At 34.6% G+C, this 15,246-nt stretch overlaps 1 protein-coding gene across 7 annotated transcripts in view; it reads left to right on the top strand.

Annotated features, from left to right (window-relative positions):
- The window catches only part of KCNT2 (potassium sodium-activated channel subfamily T member 2), a 129,080-nt gene that overhangs the window by 75,817 nt on the left and 38,017 nt on the right, over positions 1–15,246 (top strand). For 5 of the 7 annotated variants that reach the window (XM_088060345.1, XM_088060341.1, XM_088060340.1 and 2 more), the window contains 8 exons: positions 1,508–1,616; positions 6,820–6,928; positions 9,254–9,310; positions 10,384–10,533; positions 11,644–11,873; positions 12,554–12,770; positions 14,027–14,132; positions 14,356–14,528. In XM_088060345.1, coding sequence (XP_087916471.1) covers positions 1,508–1,616; positions 6,820–6,928; positions 9,254–9,310; positions 10,384–10,533; positions 11,644–11,873; positions 12,554–12,770; positions 14,027–14,132; positions 14,356–14,528 — 1,151 coding nt within the window. The remainder of the gene's footprint in view (positions 1–1,507; positions 1,617–6,819; positions 6,929–9,253; positions 9,311–10,383; positions 10,534–11,643; positions 11,874–12,553; positions 12,771–14,026; positions 14,133–14,355; positions 14,529–15,246) is intronic. The other 2 variants (XM_014250608.2, XM_088060339.1) reach the window with 1 other exon arrangement.

Raw genomic sequence — 15,246 nt, 5'->3', positions numbered from 1 at the left:
AATTTTAAAGAGTCCTTTTTATAATATTAAAAAATACCTCATGTTGAGATTCATACTTTTACTTTTACAGCTCTCACATGAGTCTAGGTTTGTTCAAGTTTTCAACAAAATAGTGTAATTTGAATCATTTTATAATGAGATCTTCATTCTTTAACAATCATTGCACATTCTGACAAAACCAAGCTTTTTAGACAAAATAATAATTTAAAAAATCCAAGAAAATATCTAACATAGAGATAACTATATTTCTAGGCATGTAACATGTCTGTGTGATGGCCATCTACCACATTACCAGTAATTTGCTGCTTCTGAGCTGTGTTGGCATGTCATTACCTTAAGACAAAAGAGCAAAAAACCCAGTACCACACACACACAAAAAATCCTGAGGAGGGTAATTTGCTATATGGTATAGAAAAGTAAAAAAAATGTGGCTGCATACAAGGAAAACCAGGTTACACCCCAGCTCTTAAATCTCCTGACTGGGCCCAGCAATCCTACATCTATAAAACTACTAATAAGGAAAATCTTCTTCTAACTCCGTTCTAGTTTTTCTCGTAGAAAAAATACTTGCTAACATCTCAATTGACAATAAAATATTATGGTTTGAAAATGTCAATTACACTCTGTTCCAGGCAGAGATTTTCCCTTGTGTTCATGAGTCTGAAACCTTTTCTTACTGCTGATGCTGCAAACATAATGAATCATTCTTTATATTTTATCTTTAAATACCACAAATTTCATGACTAGACAAGGCATTTCAATCCAGGCATGGGTTCCTAGATAGAGCTCTGTAATGTTTCTTTTTCTTTTGAAATAAATAAAAACCAATGGACGACACACTGGAATTAGTCTTACTTCACAAAATTCAAAATATGAATGTATTATCACATAGATGAATTTTATGGATAGTAGTAGTCACCCTGCAGTTAACTCATTCTTGTCATGTGGTAACATGAACAAAAACTAACAGCCTGAAAATCTTTTGGAATCTGTGGTTAATCGCTGGCTAAAACCTGACATCAGTTGTGAAAATGTTTTAGTTCCACAGAGATTCAGATCTTCTTTTAATTAAACTGATATTTTTAGAATTTCCCACAATCTTAAACTCTCAGTTCCTGAAGTCATCATTTAATGGCATTTTAATTATGAGTCTCTTTGGAAGGACATCTATGCTATATAATTCTTGATTAATTGCACATGACTAATTGCTGCCATCTAAGTTTTCACACAATCATTCCACATCCAAATGCGACCCCTTTCCAAATGACACAATCATTAGCATTTGCAGAAAGATAGGAGAGGTTCAAATTACCTTATTAGTGGAACATTTCTGGAAATTAATAATTAATAGTAATTATATAACTTGCACATAAACATCCATACCAGCTGGTACCACATGGTCTTAAAAAGAATTTTCTTCAATGGAGCAAGTCTGATAATAAATTATTTTTCTAATCTGACATAGTTATTTGGATTTCATTGGCATCCCCTCATATCTTTCTTCTAGGATCACCAAACCATTTTAAGAGCATGGGCAGTTAAAGACTTTGCTCCAAATTGTCCTTTATATGTCCAGATACTGAAGCCTGAGAATAAATTCCACATCAAGTTTGCAGGTAAGTGGAAGACTGCAGTCATTTGAAGCACTCATTAGCGTTTGACAGTTTGTTTCACGAACACAAGCAAAGTGAGAACTACTTCATATTTACTACATAGAAGCTGATTAAATGTGAAGTTTTGTAAAATAATACACATCCTAGCAATGGTAAAGCAATTATAAAGCAACTTACAAGAACTTTTAAAAATTAATAGTCTTATGCTACATAATATAGAGAGTATAATTATTTGATGTATAACTATTCCTTAATTACAGATCCAGGTAGGTCTCCAGCTTACTGTATCCATGTCTGTAAGTAATTTCTGTTTACTTAAACGTAGTTACTAAGGGGTGCATAAGAACATCTATTCAGATTTAATCCAACAAATGATTGAGGGAAAAATCTTACCATTGGACTGGTTTTTACCAAGTGGTATAGAAAACATTGTAATTACTTGAAAATATTTTGGAAACAGACATATAATTTAATTCTATATCCAGTAAAATGCTTGGTTTAGAAACCATGGCATAAAATGCAAAATGATGTTAAGAAATCTGAAAAAAATCCACTCCTATAAGAAGAGATTACCATCTTTTATTTGTCAAACTATTTTTCTGCATTATATGTTTCTCTTTCTTTCTGTTTATATCCAAACAGTCATATATATAAGTACAGAGACATATGCTCGTGTGCAAAAACACACAATTACTTTTGGAGAAATAGGTCTGAAGTAGAAGAGAAGCTTACCTTTTCAGCTGCAATTTTGAAAATTAAATTTTCTTGAATATATTCTGAGGAAGAAAAGATTGCCGATTCATGCAAAAATAAAAACAACTCTATGGAAACATATTAGTCTCTTCCATCATCCCGGAATGTGATGAAAAAATTCTAGTAGAACAGCTCCAGTGCAACAGTTAAAGCTGTAATTTTAAAAGCTACAGAATTTACCACTGGGCTAGAAAGAAGAAAAAACCCCATCAGTAGCAGTTCTGAAGTTATAAAAGTATAATCTCAAGATATGATGGCACAGAGGGGAATAAGGCTCATGCTGTGATGAGACTGATGGTACTTTTTCATCTCCCCCTTAAAACCACCCAGCACAAACATAATCCTTGCTCCCTTAGTCATGGCCTCTATTCTTCATCAGTAACTGTGTTAATTTGTTGTTCCAAATAGTGCTTTTAAGGGAGTTTCATTATTCCTAATGGCTTGTCTCTGTAGAAGTTTATATATAACTAGACTTGTAAAACAGAGGCAATTTTTCAAGTCTGTTTGAAGTGTTACAGAATTTAGACCATATTTTTTAAAAAACCCCAAAAAACAACAAAAAACCCAGAAAAACTCTTTTGTTAAGATTTCCTTCAAGTGAACTTCAGCATCACCACTGGATGCTCACCTACTGTAAACGGTTAGGCACTGCTGGAGCCATGAGAATAATATTTATTGGCATACATTTTCTAGGAGGATCCCCCTTTGGCATTAATGTCATCCAACAGTTCATTATCCTGAAACATGTACCCAGTGGAGGCTGCAGACTACAGACCTGTCCAGAGTGTTTACAAGTGAAATTTGTCACAACCATCTGGAACATTTTTCTAAGTGCTTATCCTATTATGATTCAGGGCTGCTTTATTACTGTCTTCATGTAAAATCTTCTTTTAAATCTGATATTCCTTGAGAAAATGACTTTTCTTCTAGAGGTTTCCCAAAACAATACTGGGCATTTTTATGAACATGAAATATTCAGTAATAGGATTTCTTCTTAGGTTTTTTTTTTTTTTTACGCACAGGTTTAGAGACTTAAGCTGTCAAAAATGAAGTTTTTGAATTTAGAAGAAATAAAACCAAATAGTCCTCCTAACTAAAGTTTAACTTTTAACTACATTGAAAACGTATAAAGCACTAAAAGGCCAGTTTCTCAGCAGCATGTATTAGGTTGACCAGTCTTCCTAGACTGCATGAGGCAGTCCTGAAATTCAGACACTGACTGCCTGGTCCTGTAGGAGAGAAAAGCCTGGTTTTCTGCCTGGAGGTTTTCTGCCTCAGGCAGAAACAGTATACAGGAAAAGTAAATGTTATAATGTATTCCCATCCAGTAAACAAGACTTAAACATCCTTCCTGTCTTTAATGAGAGAATAAGAACTTATTTTTGTCCTCAAAGCAAGAGAATAGAGGCACCTTGGCCAGGTTCATATGACCTGTAAGAAAGTCAGATTTCCTGACTTCCCACCTAATGCCATACACACATCCTTGCATTCTGTGCCTTCTGATATTTTTTACAGTGGATTTTAACTATTTTGTTTAAAATATTAACCTACTTACATTGCTACAGTGGCATAAATGTTTGTCCCAGCAAAGCCCTTTGTGAGTTTAAGCTGTGAACACTTCAAACACACAGCTGCTCTTAACATGATAGTGATCAGATGGGCAACTGTCTTATCTCTTAAGCTGAAATGTTTTGATTTCTCCCTAGTAATTTCCAATATAAAAATGCCTTGACATCCAAGTTTTTCTTTCAATAATGCTGGCAGTTACATTCTTAATCTTCCCACTTTTCTTTCAAACACACAGGGCTACAAAAGGCCATGTACCCTTGGTGCAAGCTCCTGGCCTTGCATTTCAGCACAAATGGGAAATCAAGTGAAGATTTTCCACAGCAGAGCAATATATTTATACAATTCAGAGACTAGTAAATTCAGTATTTTCTGAGCTGAACTTAAAACTTTTATAATTTGTGTGTCTGTGTGTGTCTGTGTGTGTGTGTGTATCCTATACTTTGAATACTTGGAAATTATATGTAATTACAATTCCAGGAAATGGGGATACATTTTGTTTATTCAAAATGCACCCATGAATTAGCACAGATTGTTGAAGTCTGGCATAAAAGCTTCAGTAGTTTATTTCATAGTCCAGATTTCACTGAAATGGATACTGAATGTAGCAGATGATTAATCTGTCCAATTACAGATAAAAATAGTCTAGGGGTAATGGACGGATGTTTTTCAGATCTGGTAGTGGTCATGTTAACTTATCAAATTGACAAAAGTAAGGTTTCTCAGAATAATCGTGCCAGGTCTTACCACATGGCTGCTGCTGCAGGCATAAATCAGTATTTTGAGTCTGCTTTATCATCAGTAACATCACAGAAACCATAACTCACCCCACTGCATTACTACATCCTTTTGAGACAGACTTAGCAACAAAACTTCTGTCAAAATATATTTTCAACAGAAACAGCAACTTATGGAAATTCTAAATGTAATATTCCTTTAGTATAAACTCAGTGAAAATACTTACTTTTCTGGGAAGCTGATTTGACATATTTAATATTCACTTCAAGATAAACTGCAGTTTCCTGGTCTGCTTTGCTATCACACCAGATGAGTAATTTGCTGATTCTGGTACCTGCTGTCAGGGGACATGACTGATGTCCCAGACCTGAAGAGTGGGAGAGCTGTCATCCAGCTTCTTCCCTACTCACTTCAGAAAGAAAGCAGCAGATAAAGTTCTGTGTAATCCTCTACAAGTCCTGAGCATACAGAAAAAATACAGTAATGTTATAGGAAAGCTAAAAGCTGTCAAATAATTGGAGACATGAGCATGGCATTTTTGACCGGGTCTGTGTCTAATACAAGACCTTAACTGCAGAAGGTCAGAGTCTCCAACAGATGCAGAAATAGTCCACAAGTCCAGCTCCAAGGCTTCTAATGTAAAAACACTTTACAACACCACTTGAGTCTCTCAGACATGATTAAGAGGCTGTTGGAAGACAGCAATCTCTGTTGGCTGTGTGCTATATTCTTTGATAACATTTTACCTAAATATCTGCCAAGAAAGTTCTCTCGTAGATGTTAGAGAGTAGAGTGCATCTGGAGGTTTTAATTTGCATATATTTAGGCCAGGATATACAATTGGGTTCAAGAACAAGGTCTGAAATAACAGATGATGAAATCATTACCCTGTGTATTTTTTCTTTCTCATATTTTCAAAATGTTTAGCTATAATATGACAGCCTTCCAAATAAAACAATAAGGGGAAGTTATTTGGCAAAATCCTATAAAAATTAAAAACCCGAGAATTCTCTTTCTTTCAGTGTCAGGAAGTTGGTATTAACTTCCATAAATCTTTACCATCTGACCAGTGGTAATGGACTGCAGATATTCCATTCAAGCCACAGGCTGTGCCTTACCCTCTCAAAATCTCTGGTTTCAAATTCAAATGGGTTTATTAATGGCATATGGTCAACTTAAAGAACGTATTTCTATTCAAAATATTTTCTGCAGGAAATATTTAACTGCTATAGCTGAAATATATTTACAGGAAGAAAAATCTCATTTTGTCCTACATTTGACACTCTTCATATAATTAAATTCATCCATTCCCTATGACATTTAAATAGGCCCTGATCTTCAGAAAATGAGAGAATTACTCAATTCAGTAGTAAATGATTCTGTTGCTGAAAGGCCTCTAGATAGTTCAAAATAAAAGGAACAGAGAAAGCATACAAAATACGCCTTCACTTTTATTTTCAGGAAGTGTCATGCTTATAGCTATACTATAAATTGTGTCAGGAAAGCAGCTTAGAGAGGCAAGGTGGTTCTAAGGATTTCAGTGACATGCTGGTGAAACCAGAAGCAGATGCGCAATAGTTCAGGTTTAGGTGGGGAGGTTATTTGCCTGCCTTTACTCAGCAATATTCATGTGCCTATGTTTTGATCATCAGTTGTACTATTTGTAATATTCATTCTGATTAGAAGCAAATTCTGCTCCCATTGAAAGAGCCAAACACTAAAATCAGAGGGGAAAAAAACAGACTTAGTATTAAATGCCTTCATGATTTTATAAAACCTCTCTGACTATGTTTCTACACTGACAAGCACTTACAAGTTTTGTGCTTGTCCCTTTTTATAGCCATTTCAACACTGTCATAGGTATATGGGAATTACATTAAAGAATCATTTCTATTTCCTTTTCATGCCATCAGCAAGCACTGGAGAGCATTTAGCTGAGATCTGGGTTTAAAGTAGTAGCCATCCATGTTAGATAGCATAGACAGGGAAAATCATACACAGCTGATTTCCAAAGTTCAAGCAGAAGAGGAATATCTTGGGCCAACTTTTGATTGATCCATCTTCACCATTTTCCTAGACAAGGACATGATAATTCTGTTCAATTGAAAGTATCTATGTAAAACAATTTGTATTCTTCTTTTCCCTACAGATCATGTTGTGTGTGAAGAGGAATTCAAATATGCTATGCTAGCTCTAAATTGTATATGTCCAGCTACTTCTACATTAATCACTCTGCTGGTTCATACATCCAGGGGACAGTAAGTATATACTACCATAAAAAAACAAACAACTTGGAAAAGTCATAGCTGATATTCTTTGGAAAACAGCTTACCCTGAATTCCCACGCAACTAAAGTTTTAAAAAAGAAAATGGAACCTTCTGCACAATAAAAGCATCAAAACGCTTTACTCAAGGCACTATAGTTTTGAAGAGAACACCCCCTCCCCCCAGTATTCAAAACTTTGTTGCCTGCTGTTGTGCCACTTCCATGATATAAAATAAGATCAAATTGTATTTCTAGTTTAGTAGAATGAAGTGTCTCTATCTATCACAAACTTATATTTACAAGCACTAACAAGTCCTAAGAATACCTATTCTAATACACTAATTAGAAGGTCTGTTTCAATGAACTAAAGAAGCATGTTTTTTGATGATATACGGTATTTGCTCTTCTGTGCCTGTGTGTTAACATACAGGTAAACATACATACATGATTTTTAACATGACCACACTGCTGGAAGGGGTGCAGAATTATGGTGTCTCTGCAGACTGCATAGTCACAGTAGATCTTCTCTGAATTCTCTAAAATAATTTTACCACATCTGGTGTATCTCTTTTATGCTGTATTCTTGGAATAATAAAGTATTCTTGATTGAAATGCTGTGAGCACACAGATGCAATAAAGAGTGAATCTCTAAATATATTTGTAGAAATGGAATAGCTGTATATACACTACGTAAGTCTTGTAACATGCTAACTTCTTTTCCAAGTGACCATGAACCCAATATATATATATTTATAAGCAGAGTTTTTTAACCTTCTGTGTGACATTTCTAGTATTCCCTTTTGCTCAGAATGGGGAAAACAGAAATTCTTCCTAGAACTGTTACTACTGAGAACAACAAATGCCAAGATTTTAATGGCACTGTCTGCACTAAAATCTCCTAATAGAAAGACAACAAAACACTGTTTTGATATGTGCTCAGAACCATGGTGAAATACATTCTTTACACATTTTCATCTGCCTACCTTTCATTCTGTGACATACAGAGAATCCAGACCCTTTTCCAGATATTTCATATTACATGCATGTAAAAGAAGAGCAGTCTTCCTAAGAGCTGTCAGGGAAATGTTTTCTGCTTTCCTTAGGAACTTCAGCATTTCATTGTTTAGCAGTCACATGGATCATATACAGATTCCCAACTGTGACGCAAAGTAACTGTCACAGAATTCAAAAGTGCTTAATTTGAACTTTTACACTGATTTTGCAATCAAAATTAATAGATATAACCAGCATAATAAAAGTAAATGTTTTCTAGTCTGGTCATTGTACATACTAGGAACAAAAATAAAGATTTTTTTTGCACAAATAATTGTAGCATTACTTTGAATCCAGAATGATTAAAGTAACGTGAGTTTTTGTAAGAATGTGTGTATTGTACTGTATGTAAGAATGCACAATGTATGTTACTGTAAGAATACTATTCTGTGTTTATACAGAAAGACTGAAAAAGTGAAAATGTCTAGTTTTTATCCACTGTAGTCAGCACTCTTCAGAGCATTTATTCTCAGATTCCAAAATAAGGGCATTTTTCACTGTACTGCAGACATAAAACTTCTTTGAATTTGACCAATTTATAGTTCAGAGGGTTTTTTTTTTTGCTTTTCTAGATGTTTTCTGTTGTTGAACAAGAGGTAAATTAACTACTAGTTGTTAAAATAGGTGAAATTACCTTTATTTATACATATAAAAGATGAAGTCAGATGAGAACTTGAGTTTGGTTAAGTAAGATTAGATGAAAGCAGATTATTTAAACTACAGTTAAAAAATGTACATGCATGTATTTATAAACCAAACCAAAGACTAAATTCATTCTACATAATGAAAATAATTTGTTAAATAGACTTCCAATGTTAATAGTGAACTGCTTTCCTTTACATTAGTTCATGTTTAATTATCCTTTTATTATCATGGTTGCTATTACCACCTGCATTACACCTTATGTTTAATTTATGTTTACCTTATGTAGGTTACATTTATGTTTTATGTTATACCTTTATGTACCTTTATGTTTACCTTATGTAGGACTCAAGTGTGAATACCTGTAGAGGAGGTGTAAATAATGCTGTTTTCTTCTCAGCTGTTTATGGAATTCAAAACTTTAGTCTGTGAGACACCAAAATTCTACCTTGAATCTTATCTATAATCTCATTATCAATCTTAATTAAGAATCTTAACATTTATCTTTAACTCTTATCTGTTTATCTAAACTAGTAATACAAATCTATTAGGGTTTATTTGATGATACAAAATACTGGAAGAAAATAACATTTCTGACTTGAAGTTAATGTGATCTCTGCAGTTCAGCCCCATGGGAAGCTTTCGGACAACTCACTGGAAGCAAGCAGACATTAAACAGGTGGCCATTTTATTTTAGGGGTAAAAGTCAGATAAGGGAAAATGTTCTGAAATTACATTGCTAGTTCTGCTGTTCTATACTAGTACACTATTTATAGTGTTGCAACAAAAATGGTTTACTTATTTTCATCTTGAAACAAAATGTTTTCATGATGAGAGTGAAGAAACGTGGTAAATTGAAGAAAAATAGAAATTGTGTTAAGGTACTGAATATATATAAATGAGCATAAAAGAAGCATGTCTCAGTATCTTGAGGTCTTCACTCCAAATGGCAAAATACAGAACACACTAGTCAGTTTCATGACCTATCTGTACATATGCATCAGTTACCTCCAGTAAAAATCATGCAAGGCACAACCTTGTTTCCATGTGAAACTTAATCAAGAAGTATCCAGGAGCTCCAGGACTACAAGTGTTGGGGTTGTTGAGGTTTGGAACATTTCCACTAAACTGTTTGCATAAAGGGCAGCAGCTTGCAAAGAGTAAAGGATGATCTGCTTTGTCATTTATTTTCTTGCACTAGAGAAAAGAAGCTGTATACTTGTAATAGTCTACAAGACGCAGGAACTAAAAATACCAAATAATAGGGGATAAAGATCACTGATAAGCAAAAGCAGAAAAATCTCTCTTACAGATCAAATGACCAAAGACAAATTAATCTTTCCAGTATAAGTTGTTATTAATGATACTCAGACAGGAACCAGCGAGTCTGCCATAAAGCATGTAGAGAGGCTGTCTTTAAGAATATAATGAGAATGCTGCTGGTTTTCCCTGTCACCTTCAAATTGTTATGGGTCTACTTATTATGGTGTGATTTTAAAATAATTGAGCCACCTCTCTCCTGATATTAAAGTACATACTCTTATATGTCTATTACTTAGCAGAAAATGCTCTTTAATACATTAAAATAATCTCTGTACCTATAGTATTACGAAGATTCAATCTCAAATACTTCTTTCAGATTAGCCTATGGGACATTTTCAGTAGACATTTTTAGTTTCCATTGACATGAAATACCATTTTGATTAACAAAAATTTTGCATTAAGTGTTAAATTATTCTCTTTATGTTTCAGGGAGAGTCAGCAATCACCAGAACAATGGCAGAAAATGTATGGCAGGTGCTCTGGTAACGAAGTGTATCACATTAGCCTGGAAGAAAGTATGTTCTTTGCAGAATACGAGGGGAAGAGCTTCACATATGCTTCTTTCAATGCACATAAAAAGTATGTTTATTTTTCTTATCAACCATCAAAAGTTCAAAGAAATAATTACTTGTTTTGCCTGCAACATAGCTCTGCACTAAAGGCACAGTACTGCACATTAATCTGTTCCTGGGTTTAAGTATCTGGCCACTAATAGGGGTATATTTCTGTGAGTTGGAGCTGGTCAGGTAAAAGCTTATGTTCATTCTGTATAGCCCATGTCAGTCTAAGAGAGCAGAATATGAAAGATAAAGGATAAGCTGGACAACCAGAAAAAAAAGGGCACCATTCAGAGGTTTCAAGAACACCAGTCCTTTTCCAAGTCCAAAGCAATCTAGAAATGAATGGGTGAGAGAATGTTGTTTTGTTTTTTTTATTTAGGACTCAGCTGGAAATATGGCTTCCTTTGTGGAATATTCATATTACGGAAAATGTTCAATTTAGAGGTGTCACATGGTTGATTCTGGTGATTGTTCAAACATAAAACTTGTTTTTCTGTTAAATTATATCATACCTACTTTAAAGTCCAGATGATGCATCACTTACCCAGTGCTGCTCTGTGAGATGAATGTGCTAAATAAACACAAATCATGTATGTTTGTATATATTTTATAAAATAAGCATTTATCAAACCCTAAATGCTGGGTTTATTATCATATTTAATCAAGGTTTTTTGCTGTGATTCCTTATTTTCTGTCACTAATCAAATACATTTTTAAGAGTGAATTGCAAAAATGAATTATGAAAATGGTTTCCATTACTTATAAATAATGGAACAATTTAACATGATTAATAATTTTTCATATCATGTATTCGTTTTTCTAACAATATTTTCCCAAAAAGGACTATTCATCTGACAGAAAAAATCAACTAGAACAACATTAGGAGAATATTCTGGGCATTACCAAAAACACTCAACTGCCTAGGAATTCATGAGCTCATAAAATCTGCTTGATTTGATGTGGCCTCTTTAGCAGAACACATTTTTCAAACATCTTTGTCATCCAGAAAGCTGCAAATGTTCATAATGTGCAAAGAATAAAAATATACTAAGGTTCATTTTTGACAATGGAAATTCTGGTGTTTGCAGGATTTTGAAAAATGAACCATGCATTTTCTTTTCTAATTAAGGTTTGGAGTCTGTCTGATTGGTGTTAGAAAGGAAGATAACAAAAACATTTTGCTGAATCCAGGTCCTCGATATATCATGAGTTCTACTGATATATGCTTTTATATAAATATCACCAAAGAAGAGAATTCTGCTTTTAAGAAGCAAGAAAAGCATAGAAAAAACCATGAATCAAAATTATCTTGTCATGGAGCTTCTAGGTTACCAGTACACAGTATAATAGCCAGCATGGGTAAGTAAAAAAAAAAATAAAAACATTACATCACAACATATTCTTATTTAATGAGTAGTACATTATAAAGCAGCTTCCTAAACTTTTAAGAAACTGTAATTATGAATATAAAGAATTAATATAAAAACTTCAAACATTTGCCTTAACATTAAAAAAAAAACCCCACAGACAAACAACAAAACCCAAACCAAACCAAAGAAAAACCCAAACCCCCAAACAAACAAATGGAATTGTATTCTCTTTTACTTGACAATGTGGAATTAAACTACTTAAGACTATGGTATAAAAAAGTAATAATAAAGCATGTGCAAAGCAAAACAAGTGGGTTTGAACTTGTAACATATGAGAACTTCTTTGTCATTCATACCTGATTGTAAGAAGTTTTCATGAGCTTCTGTAATTTAAAAAACACCGTAAGTAAAATCTGCAGGTTGTTGATGCATATAAATGTGGACTGATTACATAAGATACGATTTAAAAGAGGTAGTTAACAAGAAGACATAGACTATTTGTCAGGAAGCGTTACTTTCCTTGAGTACAGTTTGAGTTTTATTTCTGCGGAATAAGCACAATCAGCCTAGTGTTGCTGTGAGTCATGCAGCCAGGCAATCCCCACTAAATCCGGCAATCTCGCTCAAACTCTGTGAGAAGCACTGAGGAAATGTTCTCCCTGCCCCTAGGAACCGTGGCCATCGATCTACAGGACAGCGGGTGCCGCGGGGCCAGCAGGGCCACGCTGGCCCTTCCAGCCGAGGCAGGCAGGGAGGGCAGGAGGCCCAGCATAGCCCCGGTGCTGGAGGTTGCAGACTCATCCTCCTGCCAAACATGTGATCTGCTCAGTGACCAGTCGGAAGATGAAACCACCCCATCAGATGATGAAGTCTCTGCAGGCTTAGAGTATGTATATTAAATATATAATAAAGTGAAAGGTTAATACTATATAAAAAGCACTGATAATATTTTTTGGAATGCAGATCAATCTGAGGACTTCTAGGAAGCAAGTCCCATGAAGCCCAATTATGGACTTATTCCCATTGAGGAAATGCTAGCAGAATGCCATAAGCGTACACTGAAATACAATACCACCCAACAGATTAACTCTTCTATTTGATGGAGATTTTCTCTTTGCAGTTATAAAAGCTGTAGTCATCTATTGCAGTGCATTCGTAGCATATTTTAGGGGCTGCTTTTTTTTTTTTTTTAACTTTCCATAGTTACTAAGTGGTCACTCAACAAATTTGTAAACAGATAAGTATTCCTGTCATGACAATACAGTGCTAATCAGATCATCCAACAGGCTTTTGAATGCTGGGGCTGGTGTCTGTATTCAAAATGCAGGAATGACAAAAAAGCAGTACAGGAAAAATAATCGTATTTAATTCAAAATGCTTGTTAGTGTGTTGCTGAAAATAATGATGCGTTACCCAGAAAAACCCAGAGTATTCAATCCTGCTGTGCAGATGAGCAGCTATGTTTACTGGGATTGCTGACAGGGGTGTTAAAACTGAAATACACAATGAAGCTAGTGTCTCAACCAGCAGTTTCCTGTCTCCATCAGTGGCAAGCATGGGAAGCCATAGGGAAGATTATCAAGCTCCCGAGAGAAAATTAGTAAGACAAGTCATCTTAAATGTGCAGACTGAAACACCAGGATTTAAAAGGCCTCTTGTAAAAAACCACTAAGGCAAATTAGAAATTTTACCTCATCAGGAACAGGATTTGCCATTTAGAATTTCCTTCAGCCATTTTGAAAGTACATTGTTAAAGCTAGAAGATAGTGACTTCACTCATTCTTGGTAAATGTTTGAAAAAAAAAATTGGAGAAGAGCAGAACTGCAGTTATTTCTGTTTTCTTTCCTTCCTTTTTTAACTTAGAGGTTTCAAGTTCAAAACACTATGACAGCACACTATGATACAACAGACTATTTTCAAAAATCCAAGCAAAATTTATTCAGTCTCCAAAAGCATGGTAGCTTTCACTAAGTTCTGTTGAACAGGCTGCAAAATACATTCTTTTGACCTCTATTAAACAGTTTATTTTGTGTACTTGACTCTAAAACTTGGACATATGTATAAACATCCCATAAAACACTTGTGTAGGCAGCTGTATTTTGGTAATTTGCTGTACTGAAAAATATTTTTTTCTGTTTTAGCTATGCCAAAGGCTATCCTCCTTACTCTCCTTATATTGGAAGTTCTCCCACCTTTTGTCATCTTCTGCATGAAAAAGTACCCTTCTGTTGTCTAAGACTAGATAAGGTAAAGGGGATTTCTGCTAATGGATAACCCTGCATTCTCATTTGTCTCTTGCATCTGAGCTGAGCTAAATTCTGATTTCTCTTTAGAGATGAGGTTTGTGCAGTGTTTGCTATAATAGTATATTTTCTCCTTCTTTTCATCATCAAATGTTTAACCACGTCTCTATTGGGTTATCTGGTAAAATATTCACATCCACTGAACTTGTTTCTTACTTTGGTTTTAGGGATGCCAGCATAACTACTATGAAGATGCCAAAGCCTATGGATTCAAAAATAAATTGATTATAGTTGCAGCAGAAACTGCTGGAAATGGCTTATATAACTTTATTGTCCCACTCAGAGCTTATTACCGACCAAAGAAAGAACTAAACCCCATTGTATTACTGCTGGATAACCCGTAAGGAATTTTTTTCCCCTTTCTGATAAGTTTTAAGCCCATTTTTCCATTACTTCAGTAGATGACTCCTTTTCACGTGGCCAGCTGAAAATCAAAAATGTTATGGCACACTTATCTTTGAGAAAAGTTGGTGACAAAAATCATATTCCATGTTCACTGTTATATAAAAAATTGACTTTTTATTGACTGTTAACAGCCATGGTAAACTTAAATGTTCTTATCCTTCATGGCCAATGTTTCAGCTAAGTTTTTCTTAAAATTACCCCCAAAAATGTGAATGTTACTGCTAAAATTAGATAGTTTAATAAACACTGTAAAAAGCAAGCTGTGTAACAGTTTCACAGCTACATGACAGCACTAACCTACTTAACACAATGCACTTACTGGCCCAGACCAGCAAGGTATATTTTTAATAACTCTACACTCAAAGATATACAGTTCTTTAAGCCAGAAGGACTCCCGCAGACACACATTATCTAAAATAATTTAAAACCATGGCTGAAAATTAAAACCTGCAGTATTGTTGCTAATTTTATATCTCTCTGGTGACTGCTGGAATTTTTTGCATTTCTTGCTTTTAATATTTCAGACTAATTTGCCTATGTCAAGACTGGTTCATTTATAATCTGATAATGAATTAGTTTTCTGGGGGTTTTTTGCAACACTTTGGTACAGCTCAGCTACTTAAAATCACAGTTTGAAAGACACAGAAATGGAA

The sequence above is a fragment of the Pseudopodoces humilis genome, chromosome 10 (assembly GCF_049639895.1).
Source record: "Pseudopodoces humilis isolate 2021_Gansu_Grassland_sample_001 chromosome 10, ASM4963989v1, whole genome shotgun sequence".
In the NCBI taxonomy this organism is placed as follows: domain Eukaryota; kingdom Metazoa; phylum Chordata; class Aves; order Passeriformes; family Paridae; genus Pseudopodoces; species Pseudopodoces humilis.
The sequence above is the reverse complement of the archived record's forward strand: the minus strand, read 5'-3'. Positions and strand labels throughout refer to the sequence as shown.